We start from the raw sequence: 21,506 nt of genomic DNA, 5'->3' as shown, positions 1-21,506 counted from the left end.
AACACAGTCGTATTAGCAAAATGAAATTTTAAACATGTCCAATATTAGGATTTACTTTTTTCTGAGTTCGCTGCTTGTTGCTCGAGCCACTGTCAACATTTGTATTCCGCTACACTCTTCTTCTGCAGAAGGTAACCGAAGAGTAAAGTTCACTCATGCTTTAAATCCTCTCCTAGTTTCAACCCCCGATGACTTATTTAAAGAAATAAAAGACGAAATTGTGGCTAAAACCTCGAACAAGTCCAACTTGCACCTTGAGCATTTGGACGTAGATGTTAGCCATCCGGCAATCAGCTTGTACGGAACTATGGACGATTTAGACTTGTACCATTTTCACGAATTTGATATTTGTTTCCTTGAAAATCTTTTCCTGAATCTGAGTTATTACCAATTTGATGTTTTTAATCTAACGTTCAGAAATTTGAGAGTCGAAGGCAAATACAACCTAACTGGAGATATTGGAGACTTGTTTGACATATACGGAGTCGGTGATTTCTGGTAAGTGTATAAATCAACTTCCTCGAGTTATTTTTCTGAACTAAAACAGGATGGAACTGCGGAACTTTTCCATCGCAATGACCAACTTTAGCATAAACGTAACCGACGAAATCTGCATTCCGGTCAATATCGATATTAATCTCCAGGAAGTCAGAAACCAATTTGATAATTTTATGGAGGACCCTGACTTGGAGATATTACTCAACGGCACAATGATGAATATTTTACCAGAGTCATTTAGTATTTTCTGGGCCGAAATGAAGGCCATTTTCGACAAACCCCTGGAAGATGTGAGTCCTAGCACGGCTTTTTATTGAAGGAAAACGTTTTTATTTCAGGAAATTAATAATATAATCCATCATAATGTTCCGGCAATACTGCATGCATTAAGGAGCGCTCAAAACGTAAAAGCAGCGCCCTATTGTTATTCAACTTACAAATAAAACACCTGGCAGGGTAAAAAAATTCTCACCTTGATTAGGAAATCAATTTTTATTTCATGTATAGAAACCAAATGTACAAAAATATTAAACTGTATCACACTTTTCTGAGTAGCACGTACAACGCCTAATTAGCTCTTTCACAAAACAATACACTGTGTCACACACTGTACAGGGTGGGCATTTTTCTCCGAAACTAAGAGGTTAAAAAAAACAAGTGACACATTCTCGAGTCCGTTTTTTTGAAACAATAATTTCGGTCAAAACCACATCTCGCTATCGTCTTTTGTATTTGACTTATAAACAAGTTCAGAAAAATAAGCTTTTCGAAAATGTCATAGCCAACTATGTTCCTATTTTACGTTAAATTGCGCACCCTGTACGTTAAATAAGTATCAGAGATTTGGTTAAAGCTTTGGAACTACGAAGTTCAGATCTGGCTTTTTGGGCCAGAAACCGGCTGTTATACAGAGTGTTTAAAACCACAAATTTGCAAATTTTAAACGCCCTGTATAACAAAATCTTGTTAAAATTGCGAAATTCGTTCTCAATTACAGGCTAGCAAAACAGTTATTTTACTTTAGAAAGTCGCAAATAAAAAGTAAATGGCCTCAGTGTTGCATAATTTTCGACATTGACACTCCGTTTAAAGTTCGTCATGCTGCAAATGCCTGTTTGTGACCAAATTCCTGACTTGGCTAATAATTTCGGGGACGTTTAGCGTGTCAATTTCGATTTTTTCGGTCGGTGATAAGTACAAAAATAGTGAAGGATAACTATTGACACGTAAATTGCCGCAAAACATTCGTTCGGCCTCGCAGTCGACTTTGGCACTTCTTATAACCCCTTCTAATTTCTGTAAAAGTCAACCGTAAAAACCTCCAACAAGTGTGACTTGATTTACGTTTGCAACTTTGCGAAATTCGGGCTCGAAATGTGTACAGTGGCCGCACCAAGGCGCATAAAACTCGACAAGCCACGGCGTCATGAATTTCCTCGTTAGGATTTGCTCTTTGAACGCTTCAGCGTCCATTGCGACGACGGGCGACGGCAGCAAGTTCAAAACCCAGCGTTTCAGCGAGACGACGTCGCGATTGCCGTTGTACATCCTAGGCTTTTTTGCGGAATGACTATAATAGGGAAAATAAACGGCTTACCCAACGGTATTCATGCCCTTGCTTCCCAAGGGATAAACCCGAATCGTCGGATAACCCCGCACATTTTGCGCGCTACACAAATCCGAATTTGCGACACAATCCACTTGAGCCACCCTAATTTGCGGAAACTCGGCCAGTTGTTTGGCGAGCTTGCGCCACTGGGGGGCCAGCTTCTGGCAGGGGCCGCACCACGGGGCGAAAAAATCAACCACCCAGAGCTCATCCTCCGGCTTGCGCATCAGCCGGACAAAAGACGAGTCATCCAGGGTTATAACTTCAAAAAACCGCTCTTAAACCGGAAAAATCGGCCGAGTTTTGCCTACCAGTTGGCGCGATCATGTCTGAGATAAACTCGACGATCCCGTCCTCGGAGGGCGTCCCGTGGAACACCTGCGTCCGGCTGCCGTTGTACAGGATTGTGGTGGGATAGGAGGAGATCCCGTTCTGCGAGCACAAATTCCTGTGTAACGTGCAGTCAACAGTCCCGAATTGGACGACTTCGGGGGCGAAGTGGTGGCTCGCCCTCCGCAGCTCGGGCATGAGGCGCCGGCAGGGGGGGCACCAGGGGGCGTACCAGTCCACAAACCAGGCACTGTGGCCGTTTAGAATGTTGGAAAAATCGGCAGGGGATAAGGCGTGCAGGTTTTGGGCCTTGCTGCTGTCGCGGGCAAAGGCGGAGAGTTCGTGGAGGACGTCGCGGCCGTGGTGCAGCTCGAAGGCGCCCCCCACTTTCAAAATGCCCCAGTTGGGGTAACGCGAGATGTGGAGGCTTGAGCATAAAGCCGAGTTTTTGCCACAGTGGATCAAACCTAGCGTTAGAATTAAATGTTTTGGGCTTAAAATAAATAAAATGAGGGGTACCTATGTTTATGGAAGGGATCATGGAAGGAAGACGTTTGAGTTGGAGGTTTAAATCCGTGGCTGTGCCGAGGTAGAAACACAACAGCCACGGGTTTTCGTCACCGTTGCGTAGTTTCGCCCTAATTTCCTAAAAAAGTTGATGACGATTCATGTTGTAACTACAGAGGACCAAAATATTTATCGAAATGAGAGCACCTCTGTGTTTTTTTTTTCGTTTATAGAGAAAATAAAATTCGTACAAAAGTCCTAAATCATCAAATCTTTTCCTCTTTACCACTTCGTGGGAACAATTCCCTTTCAAAACTTTGCAAACTTTTTAGTTACTTAATAATTACGATAAACAAATTAAGTCACATTCACTCCGTCTCTTGCTAGAATAGATGATAATTATTTCGAAAAAGCGAGCAAACAGTAATTAGTTTGCCAACTACCGTCATAAATTTCCAAAAAATTAATACACTCGAACTTTGATCACTCGAATAACCAGTTGCATCAAGCAAAATAGTTTGGTTCAAATTATTGAAAATAACTAGAAAAACTTTGAATGCGAATGACAAATTAATAAGCAAAAATAAAAATTTTTCAACAACAAAAAAATCGTAATAAACAAGATAAATATTATTTACTATATCTTATGTCATTCTAAAACAAATTAGTAAAAAAATTGTTATTTAAAACACGCTGTATACATAATACATTTACATTATTTCTTAAAATAGTGGAGTAAACGTTAAATTTTAAAAGGAAGGTACTGACAGAAAATAGTTCTGCAAATCCTACCGACTGCGCCAATTAAGTAAAACAAACGATACTTGCCAGTAAATAATATCATAATAATATAAAATAACTGAACTAGAATTTTTTTATATTTACTTATATTTATATTTTTTATATTCTATTGTTTTATAATAAATATTTTTTTTGTCACTGGTTAAGCTATCAAACTACAGCTACCCAAATTTCAGACGTGATTTAGCCAAAAAATCGTCTGTATTTAAATAACCGCGTGAGCATTTTTTAACGTCTTTTCCAACCTAAGCCGTTAAAGGCAGTATGGTGTGGGCAATTTTTTTGAAGAAAATTTAATTCTCTACACCTTTGTTCCTTTTCACTTGAAAAATAATCAATTTTTTCACGTATTCGTTAATTTTAGTTCAGTTTTTCTCAGCTTATTACGAATTGAAGGCTCAACAATCTCATAATGAAGAGGTGAATTTAAATTAATTTGGAACAATCTGGGGCTGAAGCGCTCGAAACACGCTCGTCTTTACACCCCCGCAATTTTTTAGGTGGTCCTCCGTACTTGCAACTCACACTCACCTTAAATTGTTGCTCATTTAGCGACTCGGGGTTCGGTAAAATACCTAAAATATTCTCGAGAATCTCTTTACTATCAGATCCTTGCACATTATGCAAAATTGCAAAACTTTCAGAATCACTATTCTTCTCCTTATCCACTTGCCATAATACAATAGGGTTGCTTTTATGAGTATTCGAAATTTTATCACACAATTCCAGATCTTTTACAACTCCCACTGACATTAACCCGTCCTAAGTAACAAAATAAATTATTTTGTTAATAAAAACTTTGGTAAAGGTATTACTAAAATGGCCGCCAGTTTGAGTCTAGTCTCGTGTTCAGGACAATTAGGATTATCCCCAGCACACAAAAACAGCAACCATTGTTGCTTCCTTAAGTCTCGCTCCCAATTTTCCTTATCTACATTTTTTACACTAACAGTTATTTTCGACAAAACGTACTCTTTCAAAGCGTCTAGAGTTCGAGGGCCGCGGTAACGCTGGCCCTCGTGAAGGTGGGCCTAAAGTAAAATGTTACAAAAAAAATTGGAAAAAATAATAGAGGGCAACCTCTTTCTCGTAATAGAGTAAAGTAGGGTAAGATTCAATACTGAGTTGGTAACACAAGGACCAATCATCTTCACAGTTAACAGCGCCAATTCTGATCACCCCCTCTAATTCGGAAGACAGTTTGCGCCAAGTTGGGGCCAACTCGTGGCAGTGGTGACAGTTAGGAGAGTAGAAATTTATGAACCAAGCCTGACTCGCGTCCAAAATGTTCAATTCTGATGAAAAAAAAACGGTATTAGCATAGGCAACCAGCTATACACGATAATTTTTTTCTAATTATTTCATGAAAACAACATGGGTCTTTATACTTAATATAATAATTAATGAAAAGTGAATAAAAAAAAACGCAGAGATAATACAGTTACCATAATCGGCCCTGCTTAAGGTAACAATGAGGGGGTCATCATCATAAATGCCGAACTGGTCCCTGTAATACGTATAACTATGATACTGTTGTTTTTTTTGTGAGGACTCTGTGTCCCCATGCAAATCGTAATGCTTTCGAGTGTCTGGGTCTTTTAGAATCTCATAAGCCCTAGCAATTTTAATAAATTTTTGATCAGCCTCTTTATCATCCTAAAATTTTAAAAAATTACAATTGCTCGCCTAAAATTGCATTAAAACCAGCCTGATTTTTATCTGGATGCAATTTCACAGCTAGCACTTTGAAAGCCTTCCTAATCTCCTTAACTGTGGCGTCCCTAGGCACCCCCAACAATTTGTAAAAATCTTCATCTTCACCACCGGAACTATTTACAAAATAGCACGCGATAAAAGCGAGTAAAAAAACTGTGTTTTTGATAACAAACCTAAAACAGTGCCACGTAAGTGGTGATGAATGGACGCAAAACAACGTGAAAAAAGGTTATGTCACCACAAAAAATACTCACATTTTTTGCTAATTTGTAATTTTGAGTCACAGGAGCTTCCTGTATAAAAAATAAAATTGCGTTTTTTGATAAGCCAATGATTCCGATAATTTCCAGCACTTTAAGCTTGTTCAAACACACGACACCCACTTTGCTTCCTACATATCCTCGTCGGTTTCCTCTCTGATGTACTAATTCCACATTAGAATTAGAATTGCTAATGCTCTATTTATAAACTTAATTTAACCAAACACATGTCTATTTTCATTGAGTATACAGTAATGTGCTAAAAGACCGATTAATTTATTTCTTCCGGGTTTGTTTGGACAACTTGGGTAGGCAACACGTAATACACGTAAAAATCGGGGGGATTTACCCGTGAAATATCCTAGATTATTACCCGTGATACTGTATGTAAATACAGACAGGAGTTATTAATTGCACAATCAAATATTCATTTCAATGTTGTAAACAACACGGCAATAAATATATAAAAAATTCATAGGCGCGTATTTACAATGGCCAGGCCGGTGGAAACCGTGTTTAGGCCTTGCCTTTACATTTTTAAGTTTTTCGGGTTGTATTCACTAAGCATAGGGAGCGTAGACGCGAATAGAGAAACACTATTAGGGATTGTTTGGAGTTTGGTCGTTGTATTTTGTTGCATGTCGAACGCTATTTACGGAATTGTACACAGAAATGTGCAGTTCAAGAGTTTACTCCTAACACTGACCGATACCATGGAGATTTGTATCGCATTCACCAATGCCACAGTTTCAATTATCTTTCTACTAGTGATCCGGAGAAAAGTTAGTTACGACTTGTTCCACACAAATTCAAGCTGTTTTTTATTAGTTATCCTCTTATTTGCAAAAACTCAGCAAATGTGACGAAGAGTTTCGGAGATTGATTCACAAACAGAAATACAAACGGACGAAACGACTTAATAGGATAATTGGATTCGGCTTGGCTTTGCTTTTGGTTGTGATAATTTGTACTTACCTTTGGTTCGATACCACTTTGTACATGAGCGAAATCACTTTCGTCATGATTGGGGATTCGATGGCGTATTGCTTTCCCTTCATTATTGGACTACTTGTAACTGCACAATTCTCCCTGATGACGCTATTGCTCAAGCAACGGTTTGTTTGGATAAATGAGAAGTTAATTCAGACCAAACTAACTAGTGCATTAATTGAGTAAGAACCGTGTTTTTGTAAAATGTAAGCACCACGCAAGAATTCCAGCGACGAAATTATCCCAACTTTGGAGAATTTGAGACGGAAACACGATATTTTGAGTAGTCTGGGAGCTCATCTGAATAAAATCTACTCAGTTCCGCTGTTACTAACAACTTTGCATCATTTCATTGTTATTATAGTGACGTGTCTTCTGCATCTCCAAGACTCGAAGCCCTTGAAACAGGGACATTCGAGATTGCTATACAATTTGTACGATTGTTTAGTTCTAATATTCCACAGTGTGGAGACAGTAGCCATGGTCATGGTTTGTTCAAAAACACGAAACGAAGTAAGGTGTTACTTTATTGCGATTAAAAAAACCGATTTTTTAGGCGAAAAATACAGCCAATATTTTGCACCACTTTCCCAAAACGTTTACACAAGTTGACAGTTTTGTATTATCATTAAAATAATTGCAAACAATTTGTGATTACATTTATTACAGATTCAGCTGTTTTCGATGCAATTGTTGGACGATGAGGTCGAATTTTGGGCTTGTAGAATATTTATAATCAACGAGACTTTATTATTCTCGGCAAGTGTTTGCCTAAAATTAATTTAACGCAAAATGTTGTCCTTGCAGATGGTTGGTGCAGTCACATCGTATCTCATTATCGTATTTCAAATGGAAATTGATAACAATAAATAAACTTAACCAAAAAAACTAATTGTCGGTACAAATACTTCGTAAACTATAATTTGGAGTTATAAACGAGTTAATAATTAATAAGACACGAGTTTGGGCTTTTTATTTAGAAGTAAATTAAATCATGTCCGCGGCTCACGATATTTACAGCGTGGTTAAACCCTTGCTGATTTTTTCAAAAGTCTTTGGACTGTATCCAAACACGGTTGAAAATTTTGAAACCCAACAATTAACAAGCCCTTGGAGCAATGGTCTCGACATTGTTTGGTCGGCCACTATTATGATTTTTTTGACGTTCTATTCCATTTACACCATGAGAATGGGGGAAAAACCCGCAACTAGTACCGAGTTAATTGTTGAAATTGGCGATATTATCTACATGAGTGTTTCCCTAATCGACGCCTTCTTATTATCACTCTTTAGCATAACAAAACGCACTAAGGTATACTAACTGAAATTGAGTGGTGGCACCAGTGATTTTGCTAAAAATCTCTAGATGGTACAATTTTTGCAAAAGTTTGCCAACTTTGAGAAAAAAATGCAACAACTGGACTTGCCTCTCGACCTGGCCAATGAGTACACGAGAGCCAAAGTCTGTGTACTTTTCGCTATAGCGACAGCCATAAGTCTGATCATTTCTTACGTTATCATTGACATAATCCTGTTTTTGGGGAATGTGACTTTCGAAGACATTGGGGCTGAAATTGTGGCTTACGTTTATCCTTTGGTCACAATGATGACCATGGTTATGCAGTTTTGTACATTGTGTTTGCTCACTCGACAAAAATTCAGGTGGATTAATTTGAAACTTGACCAAATTCGGAAGCAATGGCAGGGGAAAAATAAAACCACTTATTACTCCAACAAAATTAAATTCGTTTCACCTAAGTAAAAAAAAACATTTTTTCCATTTGGGTCGTAATTTTTGTTGCAGAGAAACTACCAAAGCAATAACTTTGGAAAAACTGATTTATTTTTTAGAACAGTTCAGACGCAGGCATTACGAGCTGTGTTCGCTTACTGAAAACTTAAACAGGATTTTCAACGTACAAATCCTCTTCACCTGTCTTAACTTATTCATTACTATAACTTTCACGGTTTATTTCTATTTCATAAGCAACTCGGACGCTAAAATCCGTAGCCCGGTCCTGTACTCGACTTACTACGCCTTGAACGGCTTTATAAACGTTTCCGCTTTATTTGGATTAGTTTGGGCGGCGTCCCAAACAAAAAATGAAGTAAAAAGCGAGCCAAAGAAAACTCTATCTTTAAAAACAAACATTGCAGGCCAAACACACAAGTCGTATTCTGCATAAAATCTACGACAGGAACGAAGAAGTGGAAAACTCGGTGCGGATGTGAAATCGCCAAGCCAATTTAAACAATTTCAATTTCCAGATAATGCATTTCTCGTTCCAACTTTTGCAAAGCAATGTCGAATTTTCAGGCTGTCATGTGTTTGTTTTGGATGAAACGTTATTGTTTTCGGTGGGTTAATAGATTTTGTGAGATTCAAGAGAAAAATAGTTTTTCAGGTAGTTGGCGCCATTACGACATATTTGGTCATCGTAATTCAGTTCCAGTATCAAAATTAAAACACACAGTATTTTAATAAAACGTTTTTTTGCTTTCGCATGTTTTGTCCTCCATGAAAAAACGCAGCAAACAATAAACAAGCTTAAATAAATATTAACCAAATAGGAATTAATCAATCATGGCTCATTCATGATTTATTACTTTTTGACCTATAATAGTTGATACCATAAACTGTGCTACCGGAGCACAAATATGCCGAAAATTAAACCAAGAATTTACCTCTACAAAGCCGTACAACCTGTGTTTTTAATCTCAAAACTGGCAGGTTTGTCCACAATTAGTTTCGATGAAAAAAGTGGCTACGTAAAGACTCAATTGGGATTTGTTTGGAGTCTGTTTGTGTTTACTTTGTACATTTCTTGCATTGTTTTTTATTTATTAAATTATAAAGTCACAACGGGTGAAAAGCAGTGGATTTTGCATGCAATCGGTCGGCTAAACACAAATATTCGTATAATTACTTTGGTTGTTCTGTCCTTAGTTATGATAAAATCGGGCCAGAAGGTAACCCAATAATTGTATTTAATAATTTTATAACGTAGTCATTCATAGATTGTTACAATTTTCACACAAATAAAAAAAATAGACAAGAAATTTGAAACATCAAATATAAATTTAGAATACAGTCCGAGGTTTAGAAGCACAATAAAATTTGCAGTTTTTTGTCAAATGATTCACTACATTTTGTACATGATTTTACAATGGAAATATTTACCAAAAACCACAAGTTTCACGTACATTATTGCCACAACTGGAGCGACGTTGAATTCGGGAATTGTTGTACACCAATTCGTTGTGGTGTTGTCATTATTGAAACAACGATTCCAAGGATTCAATCAGAGTTTTTCCCAACAAATCACAAAAAATTACCACCGGTAAGTCATTCAATTAATTGATTATTCTGATTGTTTTTATAGACATGAACAAAAATCGATCCTTGTTCGTTTAAATTCCTACTACAAGCTTCATAAAAAGCTGTGTAACTTAACAATGATGGTTGAAAAAACGTACGCAACTGCAAATTTAATAATTCTCTTGAAATGTTTAGTCTCTTTAACCACTGCCATACACTTCGTCATGGATACTCATTTTATACACCCCATTAAAGAAAAAATTTTAATCGACCAAGTCAAGTACCTGGCTAGCATTTCCACCAACATTTTTTACATTTTAACATTGACCTTATTTTGCTCGAAAACGGCACAAGAGGCAAGTTGACCAATTCATTAACACAACAACTGGGTCATTTTGTAGGCAAATAAACTGGCAGCTTTGCAATTACAATTCCCGATTAAATCAAATTTGATCGGTCTCAGGGTAAATATCAAAATTAAAATTTTATTAAACTGGGGGGAATTCCAGATCCGCAATTTTATTTTACAATCCAAACACGAGAAAGTGGCCATTACGTGCTTCAATGTTTTTATCATCGATGAATCGTTACTTTATTAAAATTTGTTCAGTATAAAGTGTCCAGTAAATAAAAAGTATGTGCACAGTATCTAATTCCAGTCTGCACAGTTTAAATAATAAACGCTCGGTAGTCAGGTTATTTTACTGTGCATTTATTATTTTTATTGTGCATTTATTATTTTTATTGTGAATTTATTATTTTACTGTGCATTTATTATTTTTATTGTGCACTCATTATTTTTACTAAGCATTTAATATTTTTACTGTACATTTATTATTTTTACTAAGCATTTATTATTTAACTGTGCATTTATTATTTTTACTGTGCATTCATTATTTTTATAGTGCACTTATTATTTTTCTGTGCACTTAATATTTTTACTGTGCACTTATTATTTTTGTAGTGCATTTATTTGTACCGATTTAATTCACGGTATTTCAGATTGTAGCCGCAATTGCGACGTCCAGTATCATAATAATCCAGTTCGGGACAACAAAATCAAACACACCCTAGTTTCAAAGAATTTATTAGCCAGAAAAACCGCATTATTAATCTCGTGCCGACTTACACAATCTAAAAACATTCACCTAAGAATTGAGTTAAAATTTAATTTATTAAATTGGCTATTCACTTTCAAAATCAGAGTTTACACTTGTTTCCTTTTCTCGTAATGTTAATGTAAGGCTGAACAAGAGGATGCATTTCGTGCGAGCTTTTAAACACCGTGATATCACAAACAACCGTCCCCTTGCTATCAACAGTGTATTCCTTATCACTGGCCGCCATTTTGCCAGCCCCCCCATCCGCCATTGAAACCACATGGACAGAGAGCTTTTTACGAAACTGGGCGTTTTCCTCCAACAAACTCTACACAGCAAATGTTTTTGCCAAATCGCAAATTGCACAAACCTTGTAAAAATCGATGATGTCCTCCTTGGTCAGGGTCCGCAAATAGGCCACTTCGACATTGGCCCTGTCAAAGTGGTACTGCTGTGAGGTGATCTCCCCCCAGAAAATGTTAGTCTGAGTGGACAACTGCTTCGGTTTTTCTAGTCTTTGAGCAGCTAGCGCCTCCCGGTGTCTTGCAAACTCTTCCTCCGACATGTTCTTCAAATAACTCTAAATAAAACGATTACAAACCGAATTATAGTGTGTCACTTGACCCACCAACATATTTTTCAAAAACTCTTCGATACGTTCGTCCAAACGCACCGGGTGTTTGTCGGACTGCACGATAATCCTCAACCCTTGCACCCCATTCGACCGCCGAATGCCGCTAAAAACAATATACCCCAGCTGTTCCTTCGTCCGTAAAATATCGAAACACGGCTCTTGGACAATTTGAGCAAATAACTCCAACTTCATGTTGTTCTCCTTCGACTGGAGCCCGCACTGGTAGTACAATTCGATGCAAGACTCCTTGTGGACTTCATTCTGGACTTCGTAAACGTAATTACAACCGTCTTCAAGTTTCAACTCGCGATTTAATAGCAACTGTCGCGGAAGCAACGGTGACATGTTTAGGGTTGAGAGAAGACGGTCTTCGACGATTTGCACCAACTGAAGCGCCTTTTCCTTGTTTGCGTTACCGTGAATTAGGCACTCGATGTGCATTTTTGACAGGATTTGGGGAATGAACGCCTCCAACTTATCAATCGTGAGCTCTAAAAACACAAACTAGGGAAATCCCACAAAAATCGGAATTTTACGTTCGGTCGTAGCCAAGAGCTCCTGTTTCGTCCAGGAATGCTCGGTCAAAAGAGCGGCCAAATAATACACAGCGTGCTGGTAGGGCTGCTCAGCCGCAAAGTTTTTCAAATTACGAATGTACTAAAACGTTTCGTCAGTAAATGATTATGACTCGCGCGATCTTACGTTTTCTTTGCAAATTTCAAATCGTTTCGGATCGATTTTAAAATTCGTCAATTTCTCCATCACCTTATCTAAAAATATGTGTTGCTTATTGCTGTAACCTCCAATGGCGAGCTAAAATTTTGTGTGAGGGGGACAAAAAAATTAGGAGAAGGCTTACGATTAGGCCGTATTTTGTATTGATAAGTTCCCACTTTAAGCCGGCAAGTTCAGCGGCATAGGCATATTCGTTTAAAGCGTCTCGGAACAATTGGACCAGCATGTGGGTCAGATTACAATTGAGAGGATCTAAATATGCCAAGGGACTAAAATAAATTATTTATAAATCAGTCAAGAGAAAAACGCTAATTAAACCTGACGAAATCAAACATGACGTTTGCTTTCGGTAACAAAAACGTTTCGTCTTGTTTAAACCAAACTCTCGTCAGAGCAGTGTCTTGAATAATTACCGGATGTTCCGTAACCTTATAAAAATTTTAATTAAAATAAGATAATACGCGGGCAATTAAACTTCCGATAAAAAAACCTGTGGCATTAAAATTAAGTGGTCAGCATACAAAATATTAAAAAAAAATCGGCCGAAAAATCATTATCATTATCATATCAAAGTTAAGGATTTTTATCAGAAATTAATTGAACGCATGTGGTAATGTACTCGCGTCTTACTTCTTTATCGATTGGGTACAACTCAAAATCGGTCGGAATGAACTCATTCTTTTCCGGCAACTTAAAATCACCAGAAAGTTCGGACTTTCGCCACCTTTCTAGCGTTTTTTCCGGAATCTTTGCCACTTTATACTTAGTACCGTACCAAGGCTCGACTTGATCCAACTCATTCTCGTACTGTTTAGCCAAGACTACGATTCTACAATTGTATTGTTTACAAGCGTTTTAAATTGCAAAATCAATTAATTACCGGATTTTTTCCGGAACAAAATCATTCCAGACTTGTTCAATAATATCCGGTCTCCATTCAGAAAACAAATACATACAACTTAACACGTCCTCCATACTGTAATCCTAATAAAAAATTCAATACCACAAGTAACAGAATAACAGAAAAAATTACTTGTAGCGTGTGAACTAGGCCTGCAATGTAACTCCTTGGAGATTCCTTATCCTTAAACCTAAACAGCATATTGCCGATGTCCCTGTTCTCATCCTGCACCCACTTTTGGGGCCCTTGACGCTTCAACATGTTCAAATATTGGAAAATCAGTTCGACGATATCGTCAATATGCTTTATGCCCTCTTCTGTTAAATCCACAGTGACCCCAAAAAAACCCAACCCGCGTGGCGCTGGCCTACTACCAGCGACTAAATTATTCGACCAACCGCGGGCTTTAAGCGTCGATAAAATACTGCCGGGGCCCTCGTGCCCCATTAGGTGACTGATGTAGTGCGAAGGCTAAAAAAGCGCGTTTTAATTTGAATTTTGACGTTTGACAATACACATAACCTCACTTTTGACAATTGAATTACGGGGGAAGAGAATTAATGGAATTTTGGGATAATTACGGTCACGAAGACCCAAAGCTGACCTACATTGTGGAGAATATCAAGTCGCAAGAAATCGAAGATTTAATTAATTACGAATTTTCGGGGTGCGCGTGTGACAATATCTGTGCCCCCGAAAAGTGTGCGTGCCTTCAGAGAAGTGGGGCTAATTACGTTTATACGGACATTTCAGACTTGGAAAATTACGCGATCAGTGTAACGAATGACAATAAACCGATTTATGAATGTAACCGCAACTGCAAATGTACGAAATTATGCGGTAATAAATTGGCCCAGTTGGGGCCTAGAAAAAATCTCAAAATAGTCAATACTGATGATAAAGGATTAGGTCTATTTTGTGACAAAACTATAAATAAGGGAAATTTCGTTTGTGAATATGCTGGTGAGGTGATCACTCAGGCCGAAGCCCATCGACGTTTTGCCGCTTATGCAACTATGAGTCTCCCCCACAATTACATTTTTTGCATAAATGAGAATTTCGGTGAAAAAAACGAAAAAAACTTCATTGATCCGACGTTTTATGGCAACATTGGGCGTTACATAAACCACAGCTGTGACCCGAACTGTGTTTTAATCCCAATCAGAGTGGAAAACCTCCCGAAATTGTGCATTTTTGCCAAAGAAACGATTAATAAAAACACGGAAATTACGTTCAACTATGGCCAAAGTAACACAAGTCGGAGCGATAAGCCATGTTTTTGTTTCTCAACGAATTGTAGCGGATTTATGCCCTATGATGGGACAATCTAGTACTCACTGACGACTTGTAGTACTCTTGAAGGTCACGGCAGGGGAACACTATGTTCAAATTCCGGACGTCCTTGATGGGGTACATGTAGACACAAGTACCAAAGTGCTCGTCCTTGAACGGGTGCTCCTCCCACCTGGGGGCCGCAATGGCCTTGTCTTTCACCTCAGAGAACAATTTTACAACCATTTGTTCCAAGTCATCAAGACTTTCTACGAAAAAAATTGATCCGAGTGGTTTGGTGTGTTTTTTGTACCTTTTCCTAGGACAGCCAGACACATGATGTTTGATGAATACCACTTGTCGTGAAACTTTAACAGCTCATCTCGCACGTTAATATTTTTTTCCTTCGGGAGCGTATCCAAAGTATGTCTGTTGCCTAATCAAATAAAGTAACAAAAAATTTCAACGTGGTTTCATTTCACCTGTCCCGAACGTGTGGTAAGGGTGCTTTGGATCAGCCAAATGTTTGTCCAACTGGTCCTTTCTCCACACATCATTAGGGATATTTTTTTCGTGTTCGGAATTCACAGCATTCATCTCCCGATCAGTGGCCGATTCGGTAAACAACGGGGCGATAAAAAACTGCGAAAACCGATCCAGAGCATTATTTAATTCATCAGGTACTATGTCAAAGTAGTAAATTGTGTGGTCGGGATAGGTGGCTGCGTTACTGCTCCCCCCATGTTCACTCAAGTATTTATTGTAGTCGTTCTCATTGGGGTATTTTTTGGTGCCCAGAAAGAGCATATGTTCGCAGAAATGGGCCAAACCATAGACATCTCGTGGGTCGCTCATGAAACCTTAAAACTCCTAAACTTGGGCTCTTACAACTGACTTGGGTCTTTACCAACGTTGACATCCATGGCAGCGGCGGATTTGTCGGTTGTGGGGTCACTCACAAGCAAAACTTTCATGTGATTTGCAAGCTCCAAACCCCGATAAAGCCGCTTGTCTTCTTGGGATTTGATTATATTCTCGACTCTTCGTAAGACTAAGTTTGGTGTGTTTTCCATTTTGTTTGTGGTGGTTGACTTATTTGCGGTTAGACTTACAGTACTACGAAACTTGACTCAAAACAGGCCTATTTTGAACGATCTACACACCTGTACAAGTAAAACGATTTGAACCGATTGTCAGTTAACTTCTTGACAAAAAGGAAAGTGTGTTTTATGAACTGCATCCAGACGTTGGTTTTACCTAATTGTACACACTAAAATCACAGATTAGATTCTAATCAATCTGTCCTAAAATATTTTATTCTTTTGATTATTGAATCACTTCTGACAGATGACAGGTCTTGTAATTTGTACATAACCCTAAACAGTGACAGTGACAAAACAACAGAAATGGTTTCGTCGAATTGGGGCTATCCAGACCCGGAAAAACCGTCTGAGGAGTTGTCCCCCAACAATGAAATTATCATGGCCACTGATACAGACACAGACGAGGAGGAAAATCCCTATAATGACTATCAACCTCTCCCAACTAACGATGTCCCGGATGTTGAAGGCTCAAATAGCAGTGATAATGAAGAAGGAGCTGTGGCTAACGTTGACTCTTTGCCCCCCATCACACCCATGGAAGAAACTCTAGTGAAGGAAGTCTGGACGGGGCCTGCCCCCCAAGCAGTTGATATAGTGATGGACAGCAATAAAGTGAACGAAGTGAAACAAGCCATGGTCAATTTTACGCTACCAGCAAGCTCTATACCAGAATGGGCAAATAACATTCCAGAGGAGCAGTGGAAACAACAGCTAATCAATAGGTTACAAAGCTTGCAGAAAAAATAGTTTATTGTTGTATGTAATGTAAATTGTCATTGTGTATTTATTAATATTATTATTATTATAGGAAATATAAAAAGTAACAGTTTTTTTTAAATTTTTTCCCAACCTTTACTAGTCCCACCCCTTCCGATAACACGGCTTTTTGATTGGTTGTTTTGACAACTAGAAAACGTCAATTCCATTCCCATATGACTGATGTAGGTTATGTTGTGACAAGTGTGATTTATAGTTTATTTTTTGTTATTTATGGAAACAGGAGTTTAAAAAATGACAAGTAGAGCAAAAAATGTAACAACTCGAATTGAAGTTGATATTGAGAAAAACAGGGAAGAAGGCAACTGGTTGAAGGTCATAGAATTAGCCGAACAACTCAAAGAAAAGTCGCCAGAACTTGGTAAATTCGTGCACCAATCACGTGTTACATAATGAATTCGTGATTTCGTAGTGTGTCTGGGGGACTTTTTAATAGGCGAAGGCAAATTAGAGAATTACTTGGAGGAATGGCCCCCAGTTGAGGCCAACATTGACAGGGCCAAAATTGGCCTAATTGACGCAAAAAGATACCTAACTTTGGTTATCAACGATGCGGGAATTAAGGTAAGGTGGCGATAAGGTTTTGGGGCCCCTTTTGCAATAAAAATGCAATAATCAGGCAGGCGTTGCAATGGACGCCCACCTCCTCTTGGGTAAGCTCCACTACGCCTCTGGTCAGTACTCTGTTGCCCTTAAACACTTCAAATCGGCCGAACTTCACAACCTCTCGCAGAAAAAACTCCCACTGTATGTATTTTTTTTCTACTCAAATCGCAATCACGTAAAAAATTCAGCCGCAGTTTACGCATCGTCGCCGAATCGTACGCCGTCAACGGCCTGTGCCTCCAGAAAGACACGACCTCGACTAGCAAATTCAAAAAAGCCGAAAAAGAGGAAGAAATGTCCAAATGTTTCGGTCTCGCCTCCGATTTGAGTCTCCTCTACATGCAAAAACTCGAAAAAGAGCCCACCGGGACAACGGGCACCACAGGCACACACTCCCCCCAGCCGCCACCCTCCCACAAATCCCTCGGGATCATCCTGGAGCAAGCCATGCAGGAAGGACCCACCCTTTCCTTGCAGCTGGGCAAGCCTGAGGAGGCTCTGGAGCGGTACAGGGCCTTCTTGTGTGCGGTTGAAACGCACGGGGGGCACGCCATTCGCTTGAAATTCATGTGTCAGATGGCAGAGTTGATTTTGCAGGTGTTGTTGGGGGATAAATACGCGCCACCGCTCAATTCGCTACCTAAACCTGCCATTTGGAAACCAAAGTATTACGCGTCTTTGAATCAGTTTGTTCCGAGGAATGAGTGCGAGGAGACGCTCTTGTTGCTGCTGATTGCGGAATCGATGGCTGTTAGGAATGCGGTTTTGTCGCAATCGCCAGAGTTTAAGGAAGTTAGGCTGAGTGCGTATCAAGACGCCACCAGGGTTTATGACTTGTTGACGGTGGCCACGGTTAGGTGGGGGCAAGTGACGCTGCTTCAGGAGGTACGTATTGGCCTCAAAAAACCAAAATCATTATTTGAGGAAAACTAAATGAAATAAAAAGTTCGCTACACGATGTACAGGCTCGCTATTTTGTATGAGACCTGCTAACATGATTTCGGCTAGAATTTTGGGATTTTAAGCCTTAGGATTCAATAAAAAATACCTATTAATTTTTTTTTGTAATGCAATATTACCGTGGACAATTTTTGTCAATTATTACGTGAAAATAATGAAATAAATTTTATGTTTTAAATTGAAATTTAAATATTTTATGTCTTATCGAGTTATCGACATTTACAGTCACAGTAGCGACATCTGAATAGTAAGTAGTTCACAACAGATGACGAAGACAGGGCTATACAAAGTATAATAGAAAAAAGTGAGTGAGATTGTGCGGACAATTTTTCATATGGCAACAGCCGTCTGTACTAACTCTTGAAAATTTTGAAAAAAGTGCACAATCCCACACTGAAATTAAGTATCTCCATACTTGTCCATTTTAAAAAATATTTCTTCAGAGCTTTTATTTTGCTTAAAGAAACAACAGGTTATAAGTACTGCTATTTATTTTAATTAAAATGGTGATTGATTTGTGTTTGTGATTCCGCTTAAAAATCATGCAAAGAAAAAAATGTAAAAAATAAAAATCTTCATACAAGAAATATACGATTTTTGCGATCAGTTTATTTTTTATTTTGTGTTATTGGGGTTTCCAGTCGATTTCAATAAATACATTTGTAGTCTTTGGAACGCTCCATGAAGTTTTCCTTCGAGGAGCCCCACTTGTGGAAACAACACGGTCTTAGCCTTTTGGCCACCGGCCGCTACGTGCACGCTTTAGCCGTTCTCAAAGAAGTCATCCGTCTTGAACCTAACAATGCTAGTAACTGTTTACTGGCTGCAAAAATCTGCTACGAACACTTAAACCTAGCCGTAGAAGGCACCAATTTCAGTATAGAGGCTAAAAAGAAGGACATGCAATGTAATTCGGGTTTGATCGGCCGTTGTTACCTTTACATAGGCATAGGTTATTACTTACAAGCCGAATCCTGTCTCCTCAAAAAAGACAAGGAGGAATTATTGAATCGGGCTTTAGAAAATTTCAAAAACGCGGTCGAGATTGAACCCAACGACCACTTGTGTCACTATTATCTCGGGCTTCAATTGGCGGTCTTGGGTAAGATTAGTGAAGCGCAAAACCACGTCAGGATATCTCTAGATTTACGATCGGAAAGTTCGTCCACGTTACATCTACTAGTGTTGCTTTTAACTGCGGAAAGGGAGCATAAAAACGCCCTAACTATTGTGGAAAACGCCCTAGAGGAGTACCCCGACTGTCTTAATTTAATGTACGTTAAGGCCCACCTAGAACTACACGAAGAAGGGGGCGAGAAGGCTCTAGTAACAGCCAAACAAATGCTCGAGCTGTGGAAAAACCTCTACGAAGGTCAATTAAATTCCGACGTTCCGGAATGCGACCGAAAAAGCGATACACGTTCAGTCTTCCAGTTATACACCTCTGAAATGTCCGACCGGGATTCGAGTAAGTGTGGCCACCGCCTAAACGTTAAACCCCCGTCTAGGTTCATTACAGCTGCACAACACCGCGGCTTCGAGAGTCGAGCAAGCCCTAAGTGAAGTCGCGAGTTCGTTGAGTAGTTTTAGCCCGCGGCCTGGCCCGCAGAGGGCGTGGATGTTGCAAGTTGAGGTATGGTTACTGTTGGCTGAACTGTACTTAGCGATGGACCAACCGGCCGATGTGCAACAATGTATACAAGAAGCCACGCAAATATACCCCTTAAGTCACCATATAATGCATATGGTTGGTATGAGTGGCGGTTGCGACTTGATTTTTGATTGGGGGTTTTAGAAAGGGCTGCTGCACATGCATAAGCAGGAGTGGCCCGAGGCGAAACTGTGCTTCCAAAATGCTGTCGCGATCAATCCACAGCATGTCAAGTCGCTGCAAGAGCTGGGGTTGGTTTACCACTATCTGGGGTTGCAAGGGTTGGCCGAGACCACGTTCAGGGAGGCGGCGAAAATCGACCCCAAAAATCACATCACATGGTAGGTTGAGGGTTTTGACCAATGAGGGAGGTTACCGGTGATTATGGTAACAAGTAACAAGTTTTTCTTGTTTTAGGTATAATTTAGGTAAGGTGTTGGAGGCGCTAGGCGAGTACGAGAAGGCGAGCAATGCGATGGCGACGGCCCTCATGGAGGAAAAAAATAATCCGATACTTCCCTTCAATTCAGTTCCTCTTTGTTTTGAATAATGCGTTGTTACTTGTTACTTTATTGTTACGTAAATAATGGTGATTGTACTTAACTGTGTTATAGGTTAATTTGTACAATTTTAGTCGTTGATGTTTGTGTATGTCATAATTAATGTGATAGAAGAGCGATACAGTAATTTGAGCGAGTTTCAAGTTTCCGATCTGGGTTTTAAGGTTGTTGCTAGTTTGCGTAATTAAAGGTAGAAACGAGTGGTGGCGCTACGACTCACCTAGTCATAATATTTACTGAGGCAATACTTAAAATTCCGATTGGGGAACAATATACCATAAAAATTGTTTTAAATTGTAAAAATTACTCAACTGATGGAAAGAGATATTATATCAGATTAAAACAATAATATTGTTTTATATTTTAATTATACATTTTTATTATGATTTCTTTTCACTTTCCGTTTTTAAATCCCTTCACACGCAATCGTGACGCTGAAACAGATATTTTTGGTCGCAAGGTTACTGATAATCTTATCAATTTAAAGATCCCGAAGTGCTCTACAGATTCCTGCACAAATATTTTCCTTATGGTAAAACTACCGACAAGAGTAAACATCTCATAAAACACGAAATTGCATTATCCTGAACTTTAATATTAACCTTGATGAAATTTTTAATAACAGACTTCCGACAATAAAACTGTTTTTCAAGCATTTGCATTACGATCTTTTAGAACTCCCTTCAAATTGTTATGGGCATGTGACGTCACCGACCAATATTGCCAGTTTGGAGTATTAAACTGACGATAATGTAAATCTTTTTAGCAACGACTCAATTTTTTTCTAACAATTTTTATTAAAAAAAAAGAAAATGCGGAAAAAATTTCAGTTAATCTATGTGTCATTGTTTTACTAAACACATCTAAAAAAGTTGGCAATATTTATTTTGCATAAAGTGACTCATGGTACAGTTCCAGTCAGAAATTATGTCACGCGACTGTTACGCACGGGTGAAATTTACTGAACCAATATCAAGGTCACGAAAAATTTCAAATTGTGGATCAATTATGTAGAAATTTTAACTGAATAAAAAACTTCTAGTTATTAATTTGTTTTATTATTCCCATCACGCCTTCTGCATTCAAATTTTCAAAACCCTTGCTATTTATCGTGGTTCAAGTATCTCAAGACGCAATAAATACTTATTGATCCAACGCCTTGTTTCCACACCACCCT

General features: G+C 38.7%; 5 protein-coding genes across 5 annotated transcripts; 3 read left to right on the top strand and 2 right to left on the bottom strand.

The window, feature by feature from the left end:
- Nucleotides 1–971: 971 nt before the first annotated feature.
- On the bottom strand, nucleotides 972–5,978 carry LOC660466 (dnaJ homolog subfamily C member 10-like). Its single transcript, XM_008192047.3, has 11 exons — nucleotides 5,716–5,978; nucleotides 5,454–5,634; nucleotides 5,191–5,401; nucleotides 4,826–5,040; nucleotides 4,561–4,776; nucleotides 4,277–4,507; nucleotides 2,957–3,083; nucleotides 2,419–2,904; nucleotides 2,096–2,369; nucleotides 1,843–2,047; nucleotides 972–1,794 (listed from the first exon to the last, which is right to left on the bottom strand). Coding segments are annotated over exons 1-11 (2,358 nt in total). The 5' UTR covers nucleotides 5,718–5,978; the 3' UTR covers nucleotides 972–1,584.
- A 191-nt stretch (nucleotides 5,979–6,169) lies between these two features.
- On the top strand, nucleotides 6,170–9,279 carry LOC107399254 (gustatory receptor for bitter taste 66a). Its single transcript, XM_064356477.1, is given in 9 exon segments — nucleotides 6,170–6,503; nucleotides 6,550–6,893; nucleotides 6,942–7,330; nucleotides 7,381–8,023; nucleotides 8,078–8,454; nucleotides 8,456–8,819; nucleotides 8,869–8,931; nucleotides 8,980–9,069; nucleotides 9,117–9,279. Coding segments are annotated over 6 exon segments (1,272 nt in total). The 5' UTR covers nucleotides 6,170–6,503; nucleotides 6,550–6,893; nucleotides 6,942–7,330; nucleotides 7,381–7,705; the 3' UTR covers nucleotides 9,177–9,279.
- A 1,822-nt stretch (nucleotides 9,280–11,101) lies between these two features.
- On the bottom strand, nucleotides 11,102–15,976 carry Ide (Insulin degrading metalloproteinase). The gene is made up of 15 exons (XM_966804.4): nucleotides 15,836–15,976; nucleotides 15,580–15,788; nucleotides 15,155–15,532; nucleotides 14,986–15,108; nucleotides 14,739–14,941; nucleotides 13,533–13,871; nucleotides 13,380–13,483; nucleotides 13,130–13,328; nucleotides 12,818–12,927; nucleotides 12,624–12,768; nucleotides 12,467–12,577; nucleotides 12,301–12,421; nucleotides 11,759–12,255; nucleotides 11,501–11,710; nucleotides 11,102–11,458 (listed from the first exon to the last, which is right to left on the bottom strand). The coding sequence occupies exons 1-15, from the start codon at nucleotides 15,910–15,912 to the stop codon at nucleotides 11,231–11,233; spliced, it is 3,054 nt and encodes a 1,017-aa protein (XP_971897.2). The 5' UTR covers nucleotides 15,913–15,976; the 3' UTR covers nucleotides 11,102–11,230.
- Nucleotides 15,977–16,078: 102 nt separating this feature from the next.
- Nucleotides 16,079–16,599, top strand: LOC660645 (uncharacterized protein). Its single transcript, XM_966858.4, has one exon. The coding sequence runs from the start codon at nucleotides 16,079–16,081 to the stop codon at nucleotides 16,520–16,522; it is 444 nt and encodes a 147-aa protein (XP_971951.1). The 3' UTR covers nucleotides 16,523–16,599.
- Nucleotides 16,600–16,679: 80 nt separating this feature from the next.
- Nucleotides 16,680–20,715, top strand: Ttc7 (Tetratricopeptide repeat domain 7). The gene is made up of 8 exons (XM_966910.5): nucleotides 16,680–16,913; nucleotides 16,965–17,116; nucleotides 17,172–17,299; nucleotides 17,347–18,043; nucleotides 18,785–19,586; nucleotides 19,627–19,865; nucleotides 19,914–20,110; nucleotides 20,187–20,715. The coding sequence occupies exons 1-8, from the start codon at nucleotides 16,787–16,789 to the stop codon at nucleotides 20,317–20,319; spliced, it is 2,475 nt and encodes an 824-aa protein (XP_972003.1). The 5' UTR covers nucleotides 16,680–16,786; the 3' UTR covers nucleotides 20,320–20,715.
- Nucleotides 20,716–21,506: the final 791 nt, after the last annotated feature.

The sequence above is a fragment of the Tribolium castaneum genome, chromosome 4 (assembly GCF_031307605.1).
Source record: "Tribolium castaneum strain GA2 chromosome 4, icTriCast1.1, whole genome shotgun sequence".
NCBI classification, from domain to species: Eukaryota; Metazoa; Arthropoda; class Insecta; order Coleoptera; family Tenebrionidae; genus Tribolium; species Tribolium castaneum.
This window is presented reverse-complemented; position numbering and strand designations above follow the sequence as displayed.

Excerpts from the sequence above, each read along its gene's own strand:
- LOC660466 (XM_008192047.3), bottom strand. Across the intron at positions 2,905-2,956 it reads GATCCCTTCCATAAACATAG|GTTTGATCCACTGTGGCAAA; the intron begins GTACCCCTCATT and ends TTCTAACGCTAG. Across the intron at positions 1,795-1,842 it reads AATTTCGCAAAGTTGCAAAC|AAATTAGAAGGGGTTATAAG; the intron begins GTAAATCAAGTC and ends TGACTTTTACAG.
- Ide (XM_966804.4), bottom strand. The coding sequence starts at position 15,912 with ATGCAGTTCATAAAACACACTTTCCTTTTTGTCAAGAAGTTAACTGAC. Across the intron at positions 15,109-15,154 it reads TTACCACACGTTCGGGACAG|GCAACAGACATACTTTGGAT; the intron begins GTGAAATGAAAC and ends TTATTTGATTAG. Across the intron at positions 11,459-11,500 it reads ACATCATCGATTTTTACAAG|AGTTTGTTGGAGGAAAACGC; the intron begins GTTTGTGCAATT and ends TTTGCTGTGTAG.
- LOC660645 (XM_966858.4), top strand. The coding sequence starts at position 16,079 with ATGGTTTCGTCGAATTGGGGCTATCCAGACCCGGAAAAACCGTCTGAG.
- Ttc7 (XM_966910.5), top strand. The coding sequence starts at position 16,787 with ATGACAAGTAGAGCAAAAAATGTAACAACTCGAATTGAAGTTGATATT. Across the intron at positions 17,117-17,171 it reads TCAACGATGCGGGAATTAAG|GCAGGCGTTGCAATGGACGC; the intron begins GTAAGGTGGCGA and ends TGCAATAATCAG. Across the intron at positions 17,300-17,346 it reads TCGCAGAAAAAACTCCCACT|CCGCAGTTTACGCATCGTCG; the intron begins GTATGTATTTTT and ends TAAAAAATTCAG.